Source organism: Branchiostoma floridae, chromosome 3 (assembly GCF_000003815.2).
Source record: "Branchiostoma floridae strain S238N-H82 chromosome 3, Bfl_VNyyK, whole genome shotgun sequence".
NCBI classification, from domain to species: domain Eukaryota; kingdom Metazoa; phylum Chordata; class Leptocardii; order Amphioxiformes; family Branchiostomatidae; genus Branchiostoma; species Branchiostoma floridae.
Window position 1 is genome coordinate 9,139,710 of NC_049981.1, and position 9,877 is coordinate 9,149,586.

General features: G+C 42.1%; 1 protein-coding gene across 1 annotated transcript; it reads left to right on the top strand.

Annotated features, from left to right (window-relative positions):
- Nucleotides 1-404: 404 nt before the first annotated feature.
- On the top strand, nucleotides 405-7,730 carry LOC118412147 (dynein heavy chain 6, axonemal-like). Its single transcript, XM_035814849.1, has 14 exons — nucleotides 405-554; nucleotides 866-1,137; nucleotides 1,546-1,795; nucleotides 2,164-2,294; nucleotides 2,623-2,837; nucleotides 3,167-3,350; nucleotides 3,637-3,861; nucleotides 4,378-4,599; nucleotides 4,949-5,096; nucleotides 5,507-5,664; nucleotides 5,778-5,909; nucleotides 6,324-6,495; nucleotides 6,704-6,867; nucleotides 7,191-7,730. Exons 1-14 carry the CDS (start codon nucleotides 413-415, stop codon nucleotides 7,713-7,715), a joined length of 2,940 nt encoding a protein of 979 aa, XP_035670742.1. The 5' UTR covers nucleotides 405-412; the 3' UTR covers nucleotides 7,716-7,730.
- The last annotated feature ends 2,147 nt before the right edge of the window (nucleotides 7,731-9,877 follow it).

Consider the following 9,877-nt stretch of genomic DNA (forward strand, 5'->3'; position numbering starts at 1 on the left):
GTGTATGTATGACTTCAGATACGGCAAGGGCGTAGTTTGCTATGATGATTCGTAGTATTTCCTGTAATATAGGCCTCCTCTTATTTGTTGAGTTTAAAGAATTTGATTTTCAAATTTGCCTACGATTACTTGATTTGTTTAGTTTTAACTTAAAGTTTGCAGTCTTTGACTGCAAGTTTTCTGTTAGTGTATCTATGTACCTATCTGTCAATAAACCAACATCAATTGAATGAAAATGGCATTCCCAATTGAGATGTCCAAATTCAATTGTAACAAAAATTCCTGATTAGCACATTTATATGAAAATATCTTTTACATTTTTACAAGGTCATTTGCTGTTGTGTGCATTACTTGTTTATTATGGACCGTATTCCTAACATCCTGTATTGATCAATTGCAGGTTTCCCGCTTCATGTTTGAGGGGCGTGAGATCAAGCTGGACCCGACCTGCGCCGCCTTCATCACCATGAACCCCGGCTACGCAGGCCGTACCGAGCTGCCCGACAACCTGAAGGCTCTCTTCAGGCCCTTTGCCATGATGGTGCCGGACTATGGTTAGAGTTGACTCTTTCTTGTCAACTTTCAGCGTTTGACTTGCAATTGGCATTTGCATCATATGAGAAACTTAGACATCATTCCACTGATGACACATCATTTATCATTTTATATTCATTTGTGTATTGTATTTTCTCTGAGATAATTTCAATCATAGATCCATGCATTCATCCATGCATCAATGTATCCATCCATCCACCTATCCATCCATCCATCCATCCATCCATCCATCAGTCCATCCATCCATCCATCCATCCATTCCTTCCTTCATCTCCTCATTCCTGATGTGTTTCCCATCTGTGTCCTGTAGGTCTGATTGCAGAGGTGATCCTGTACTCTGAAGGGTTTGAGTCGTCCCGCCCCCTTGCTAAGAAGATGGTACAGATGTACAAGCTGTGCTCCGAGCAGCTGTCCCAGCAGGACCATTATGACTTCGGAATGAGAGCTGTCAAGTCTGTCCTGGTCATGGCAGGGTCCCTAAAGAGAGAAAACCCTGACAAACCCGAGGACGTTGTACTGATTCGAGCCTTGCGCGACTCAAATTTGCCAAAATTCCTGAAAAACGACGCCCAGCTTTTCCAGGTTTGTTCAAGATGGGATACAAGTTGCCATTCTTAGTTTCTTTTTAAGTATTATGTATCGTATATATACTTATGTAGCCATAATGCAGCTAGTTATCAGATTGACAGTGTAGGGTTGGGAGTTGCATGCATATATCATGAAATATATCAACTTTGAGTGCACTTTAATTTGCAGTTATTTTTTTCCCACTAGGAGAAGAAAGGTATTACTTTCAGTGTTTTTCTTAATTTGCTAAAACGGTTGAAACAATATGCATACAGTAATCATACATTAGAATAATTTCAAAGCTAGTATGATGATCCAATAGAAAGAAAGGTAATATGTTTTCTACCAACAGAAAGAAAACTATGTTTTCCACTAAAAGTAACACTTGAGCTTACAATCTTACATTATTTTTTGTTGTTATAGGCCATTCTGCAAGACTTGTTCCCTGGTGTAGAAATCCCTGAGCACGACTACGGCCAACTGCAAGCATCAATTCAAGAGAGCATTGAAGCTAGGAACTGCCAGCCTCTGCCGCCTTTTGTGAAGAAAGTCATCCAGCTGTTCGAGACGATGCTTGTGCGTCACGGCGTGATGTTGGTGGGACCGACTGGTGGAGGAAAGACGACTGTTTTACACTCCCTGGCAGACACGCTGGGGAAACTGAAAGAACTCGGTCAGTCCTGATTGTAATTTTCTTGGTAGAATTTGGGGTAATGCCTGGGAGTAGGTATAAACTAACCAGGCTAGTGAAAGTATTGCCTGGTCTCAACCTTCGGTCGTTGATGTATGTATGAAAGTATTGTGTTTTTTTAGTCTCATATAAAAGAATCAATCATTAACAAATGATTTTCTGCAATTCTCTAGAACAACACTCAATTCATAATTGTTATCAATAGTATTTTGTATTTCTAAATGTAGGGTAGATTAGCCTTGCAATATTCTTATATCTAGCAAATAAGTTCATTCGTTCATAGGAGAGTTTTAATCCCCAAGAATTGTAAACATCACACCTGTAATAGTTTTGTTTGATGTTGGTTGCAGATCTGGGTAACCCTCAGTACCAGCCTGTCAGGTTGTACACGCTGAACCCCAAGTCCATCACCATGGGTGAGCTGTACGGAGAGGTGGACCCACTTACACTGGAGTGGAAGGATGGACTCATGGGCATCTGTGTAAGTGTTATCAATGTAGAAAATGGGAAAAAAGTATTTTCATTCCTAACTATGAAGGTTGGCTGACAACATATGCAATCCAATTGTAAGCTGTTACCATAACTTTAATTGATTCTTTACGCCTATATCTTGTAAGAAAGTTATATCACTTCAGTTGGCACAACCAAAGAAAACAGTTAAGTTTGCTTGCTTGTTTTTCTCAACCTAAGTAGGGGAAGTGCCAAAATTGTTAGACTACTAGGCATAAACAGAGAAGACGTGTTGCATTTACTTGCAAGTATGTCATGTATTTGGTATATTCATCAGTACTATGTTTCCCCTCATCTAGGTAAGGGAAGCATCAAGTGACACCACTGATGACCACAAGTGGGTGATCTGTGACGGCCCTGTTGACGCTCTGTGGATTGAGAACATGAACACCGTGCTGGACGACAACAAGATGCTGTGTCTGGCCAACAGCGAGCGCATCAAGCTTTCCCCCTGGATCCACATGGTGTTTGAAGTGCAGGACTTGGCTGTGGCCTCGCCTGCCACTGTCAGCAGGTAAGCACTGATGCTGCTATTTGATTGGCAAGTGACTATCTACATGGCTTTCCCAAGTTATCCCAAGTATGCAAATAATTTTATATCAATTTGCATACTTGTGACAATTTAATTGATCCTTGATGCTATTTTTAAAAACAAACTGAACAAACACTCAGGACTAGAACAACATCTCTTCTATCTGTGTCAGAAACATCAAGATTGAGACAAGCTGAAGGACTTAAACAGACGAAGTGGCAGAAACAGGCTGCTTGGGAAATACCCCATTTGATTTGTATTATTATAACAACAGCAATGTAATGACAATGATATCACCTTGTAACACTCAGATGTGGCATGGTGTATGTGGACCCTGATGAGCTGAGATGGAGGCCCTACGTACAGAAATGGATGGCAGAACGAGGGGCCAAGTTCAAGGAGGAGACCCAGGCGTACATCATGGATCTGTTTGACCAGTATGTGGAGAAGGGTCTGCAGTTTGTCAACAAGAAGTGTGTGCAGGCCATTAATCAGGTAAACATTGATTAAGTCTTTCTTAAAAAGGATCATAGTAAAGCCTATTTCATTCTCAGCCACACCAAAAAGATGTGAATTTTGTGAAACATTTAAACAATTTAGGAATAGAGGACAGTTCTGACACTTCAACTGATTACAATAAACATCTTACTGTTGAAATTGGCTTAATGTCCCATTTGTTAACGATTGTAGTAATGTGCTGTTAGGTATAGTACTTGTAGACTAAGTTAATATTCTTGTTTCCGTATTGTCTTGGTTGTGATCATACTGTGTTTTTTTCCAGGTTGACATCAGTAAGGTGAATACCCTATGCTGCCTGTTAGAGTCCCTCCTATTGGTTGGGAAGGAGGTAGACCTGAAGCAGGACCCTACCAAGCTCCACCCCCTCATCTGTACTGTGTTTGTGTTCTGCTACCTGTGGTCGGTGGGAGGGAATCTGCTGGAGCAGTATTTTGATGCATTTGAGACCTTTGTGCGACAACAGATGGAGGACAACCCTGATGCCAAGGTAGCATTGATTCATTTATTTTATAGCATCCTAATTTTGTGGCACTGTGTGTGTAAAATCAATACATTGATAATGTTTTTGAGTTTGTTTTTAAAACAATGATTTTTTAGTTTGTGAGTGAAAATGTAATCTTCCATCAAAGGAAACTTGTAACCCCAGGTTTTAAATATATTCCTAGACTATTATATCAAGCGGAACTGTCAGTGTATTTGTTTCTCGGAAAATGATTTTGATTTTTGTCTGTGTTGTTTCTTGTCTGTCTAAGTGTCAGTAAGTTCTGCTGGTAAGCAAGAGTTTACCAAAATTCTTATGTATTTTATAACAGTTGGAAGGAATTGTGTTGATTCCCTCAATTGGTAAAAGTATGACGAAAATTCAAAAACAGCAAGCACATACACAATGTACATGTAATCACCATAAATACATGTATGTACAGTTACTGTAAGAATACCAAACCTTTAGTTCATTTCATATTTAGATAGTGAAAACAATGTATTGATTTCCCATCCACAACAGCTGTATGCCGGAGGTGACTTGTGGAGTTGCTTCATTGATTTTGACTCCAAACGGATGGACATCTGGGAGAAGAGAGTCCCAGTCTTCAACTACTCCGCCGAGGTTCCGTTTTTTGATATCCTGGTTCCCACCATCGATACAGTACGCTTTGGTTACCTGCTGGAGAAACTGCTGGATGTGGGAAGATCAGTGCTGTACACCGGAACCACTGGTGTTGGCAAGGTATGGATTTAAGTGAATCAACTGTGTTTATTTTGTCTCCCTTACCTCTCCTTAGTCCTTGCTTCTGCGTCAACCTTCCTAACTATAATTATAGCGTTGTAACAAAGTATCTTGTTCAAAATATTGAAAATTATGTTTAGAAATATAGGTTGAGTCATATAATACTGAAAGCAATTGCCTCTAAAACCCACTTGAACATAAAGAATACAAAGCTATGAACAGATATTGAACCCCAGATACATATGCCAAGTATGTAACACATATAATGTTCACTAATTTTCACATTGTACAATGTACTTATGATTTCCCTGCATACATGTACTTATGATTTCCCTGCCCCCCTCCCCAGTCTGTGATTGCCCGAGCCATTCTGAATGACCTGGCTGAGCCTAAAAGCTACGTGCCCGTCACCATCAACTTCTCAGCACAGACCAGCAGTAAACGCACACAGGAGATTGTGGAGGGAAAACTGGAGAAGAAGAGGAAGAACATTCTTGGTATGCTATTGTCTTCATGTCTGTCTTCCCTTTAGCAATGTTTTGAGGGATGGTGTCTTGAAATTATCATTCTTTTTCTGGCACATGTCATCACATGACTGCTAGATTATTGAAGCAATAGTCTTGCTTAACAACTTCAAATTCTCCTTAGAAAAATGATTTTTTTTATTCCGCAATCGGACATGCTTTAGATAGATGGGTTCTGTCTGTTTTTTATCCAAGTTTCTGTATGTTCTGACTGAGGTTGTTTACCATCTAACTGAAGTCTTCTATTTCTGACTGCCCTGTCAGGGCTTTGATCATGGCAAATTTTTACAGGACTGTTACTCAATGGACTGTCCCAGTCAGACTACCCTCCATAGCTGCAAAGATACTTTTTTTTTTCATACCATGGTCCATTTTCCTCACAGGTGCACCAATCAACAAGAAGGTTGTCATCTTCATTGATGACCTGAACATGCCCAAGTTGGACACCTATGGCTCACAGCCACCCATTGAACTCCTGAGACAGTACCAGGACTTTGGGGGCTTCTATGATAGGGAGAAACTCTTCTGGAAAGAAATCAAGGTAATGGCGTGTTTTTTTATCACGAATTATCAACAGTGTCTACGTATTCTTTCAAAATTTGTTTTCTGCACTTGTGACGTTGTTGTATCACCTAAATCGTGTGTTGATTCCAGGACGTGACGTTGTGTGCGGCTTGTGCCCCTCCTGGCGGAGGTCGTAACCCTGTGACCCCTCGCCTGATTCGCCACTTTAGCATGCTGTGTCTGCCGTCACCTTCAGAGCACAGCCTCAAGCACATCTTCAAGGTAACAAGAACAGCTGGAGGCTTCATTTTTGGCAACACCCCAGGGGTGAAAGCTTCCAAAACCTTAGTCAGTAAAACAAGAGCTTAGTAATACCTAAATTCAGGCAGAGGTGATATCGTAGCAATATGTGTACAATGTACAAGCTACCTGTCACCAAAAAATTATCATCACAGCATATCCAGAACATGATGTTAGTATCAAAACCATCAGTTCTATTGCAGTACCACTGAAAGCCACTATGATAAAAGATTTCCTACATTTTTTTGACACCTACCCACATAGTTACCAACTATTATACAGGTCAATCCCCAACTTCTCGTTATTTTTCCCCAAAAGAAATGCACCTACCTGGTAGCCACAAATGGCTCCAGAAACATAATGAAGGTAATGAGATCATGTTTTTCTTGTTTCCAGGCCATCCTGTCTGGCTTCTTGAAGGACTTCCCAGCTCCGGTCAAACAGAGTGTTGAGTCTGTTGTCTCTGCTGCTGTGGAGATCTACGAACGGCTCAGCACAGATCTGCTCCCAACCCCGGCCAAATCCCACTACGTCTTCAACCTCAGGGATCTGTCCAAGTGTATCCAAGGTAAGAATGAGAAATTTGCTTCTTGGACCTGTAAGAAGATATAACTGTCACATCCTAGATATGAGAAACAGACTGGTGAAACATCTTGATGTCTACAATTCTGAACTAAGGTTTTTTGTAAATGGAAATGTGCCTTGTTTAGGCCTGTTAAAGTTGTGACCTTTATAACAAGACAAATATTGAATTAGATTCATTATCTTTCCTTAAGGCATCCTGCAGAGTGATGCCAGTACCATCCGTGAACAGCTTCACATCTTCCGACTCTTCTGCCACGAGTGTCAGCGAGTCTTCCACGATCGACTCATCAATGAAGAGGACAAACTGTTCTTCAACACTATCCTGTCAGAAATGTCATCCAAGCATTTTGGACAGGTCTGTAGACTGTGCTATTCAAATTGAAGCAATGAAATTCATTAACTCAACAGAGCCAATTTGATGTTAGTAGCAGCAGTTTCAATACATCCAAAAGTGCTCATCACTAAATTTTCCCTTTGTTCATTTATTCAATTGCTCATTCATCCATCCCCATCCATCTGTTCATTCTTTCATCGACTTTCTTGACACTCATTCATTCACTTACATGTTGTATTTAGCAGTGGCTGTAAAAGTTACAACATAAGCATTGCATGCAAAGCAATTGTATATTGTGTTTACTATTAACTTAAGTTTGATTTCTTCATATGTTTTCTACACAGAATGTTGAACCAGAGACATTTGTTAACAACCCAATCATCTTTGGAGACTTCATCAAGATGGGCGCACCGAAGAACGACCGTCAGTATGAGGAGTTGAGTGACATGAAGAAGCTGAAGAACGTCTTGAGCGACTACTTAGACGACTACAACATGTCCTCCTCCAAGGAGATGAAGCTGGTGTTCTTCGTGGACGCCATCCAGCACGTGTCCCGTATCGTCCGCATGATCCGCCAGGAGCGCGGGAACGCCCTTCTGGTGGGGGTGGGGGGCACGGGGAAGCAGTCGCTGACTCGCCTCGCCTGCCACATCTGCGGCTACAACTGCTTCCAGATCGAGCTCAGCAGGGGGTACAACTACGACGCCTTCCACGAGGATCTGAAGAAGTTGTACGACATGGCTGGTCTGAAGGGGGAGAACACAGTCTTCCTCTTCACTGACACACAGATCGTTGTAGAAGAGTTCCTCGAGGACATCAACAACATCTTGAACTCAGGAGAGGTTTGTAGCACCAACAACAAGTTTTAAACTTGGTTGCAATGACATTGTGATTGTTGCATGGCTATTTATGTTTTGTAAACAGTTTGATGAGGTTAATATATACTCAATATATAGTATATATCAATATATACTGGGTTCTTAGACTGCTCTATCATGGCCCGTTGTGTCGAAAAGAACTGGTATACATTTGCTATAATTCTCTATCAATAGCACTGCCTCTGTGAAAATTCAAGCGTCCGAAACTGCCCGGACGTCGTCTACAAGCGTCCAATGGCGTCCGAGCGCGTTTCAGACGTTCTGGACGCGTTCATTGCCGTCCAAAACGGCCGCGGACACATCGTGAGCGTCCGTGCCGTTCTGTCAGTTTTTATGGTGAACGCCCGAACGGCTGAAAGACCTTCCATTGCCGTCGGAGACGGCCACTGATGGGGCTATAAAATACTTAGTCACCCGACGCCAGCAGACGGCTGCGTCTTTTCTTATGATCCCCACGGGAAACATGACGTTTTAACTTCTGCACATGCGCCAATTTCAGCGGGTGAATTCGAATTTCAGACCGTTGAACACTCCGGCGGTTGCAGGACTTATGTTCAGAAGGTGACTATTTCTGTGGATTTCATGTCCGTTTGTTAAATTTTGCGCACTTTTGGACCAAGGACTTCACGTCTAGACGTAGCAGCTGATGTTTGTACGACATTGTGCTGAGGTTGGGTTTACGGCGATGACTGTATCCGTTATTTATACTAAAAAGAATGTACAAAAATTATTTGTCGTGCGCCGACAAGGGGGAAAAATTATACTACTTACTCGAAGCAGCAAACCTTGGACAGCAGAAATCACAGATGTGACAGACGTCAAAAGAAGCAGCGGTTCTTCCGTTAGCTGATTGTCGATACTTTGCAGGCGCCGGTAAGTGAATTCTTCGCATTTTATTCTAACTTTTTGTACATTCATCTGTTGCAAAGTTTACCGACGACTTGTTGTTACGGGTGCCCTCCCCACATACGCGAAGAAATGATAAAATTTAGGATCTTGTTTTGATGCCACAAAATAAAAAGAATTATGAACACGTTGTAGAATACTTGTAAAAAATATCTGTTGTTTCTATTAAGAATGATAATGCTGTTAAAATGTAGATTTAGACAACAGATAATGAGATAGCACCTACCGATTTTGCCGATGCCAATCAAAATCTTAGTCGGCTCTTCCAACTACTTGGGGTTAGGAACTTATGAAACGGAAGACTTTATTTCGCTACCTCGAAATAAAAAAATGACTTATGATCTTTGTAGAAAATTTAACGTTATTCCACATTTATATATTCAGTCTTTAGCAAATACTGGTGCAATTAAAATTTACGATAGAAAATTTCAAACGTCCTGTATTTACCCTTGATGTTATGTGGGCTCGTCCATTCTGATGCAACGTGTCGGCACGGCGGCACAAAAAGCCGCGGACACGATTGAAGGCCGGATTGAATTTCGTACATGTAGCAAAGTTGATTAGACGCCGCGGAGTACGTGTAAATAATTTACGAAGAAATTTGTTCAAGTTGTGTTTGATTTTAGCTAAACCTGACGGCCCGGTGGTGGGTGGTCTTCTACAATTCACTGCTTGGCTGAATATTTGTTTGCATGTTTGGTATGTGGGAACGCTTATCCCTAGAGGCCATAGAATCATAGCCGTGACCGGACGCCGTCAGAAACGGCGTCCGGACAGCCGTCTGCACACGTTCCAAATTAAATGCACCGGCCCGTTATGAGTTTCTACTGTACTGCCTGACTAACTAAAACTGTGTCTTGAAGAAAAAATATTTTGCTAGGAGTTTGGCCCAGATATTAACCTTTAATAAGATAGCGATGACTGCCTCTTGGCCTTTCATTCCATTTTCTGTCGAATTTTACGATCTGTACCCCCCCGTGGGAAGGCGTGGTGGAGGCTACCGCCCGTACCAGCGGCCTGGATTACGCCGTTTATGCCCGTCGCAATCGGCGTCCGATCCGTCCCAGCAGCCTGGATTACGTCATTTACGTCCGTCGCAATCGGCGTCTGGTCCGTCCGCAGAGACGTCTGTTCCCAGCGGGGGGCCCGCCCGACGGAGCGCGGGAGCGTCCGGCTGCCCGCTTTCAGACGCCGTCTCGGAATTCCCGAACGTCCGACCGGACGCGTCTAAAGTGCCAATCTAGACG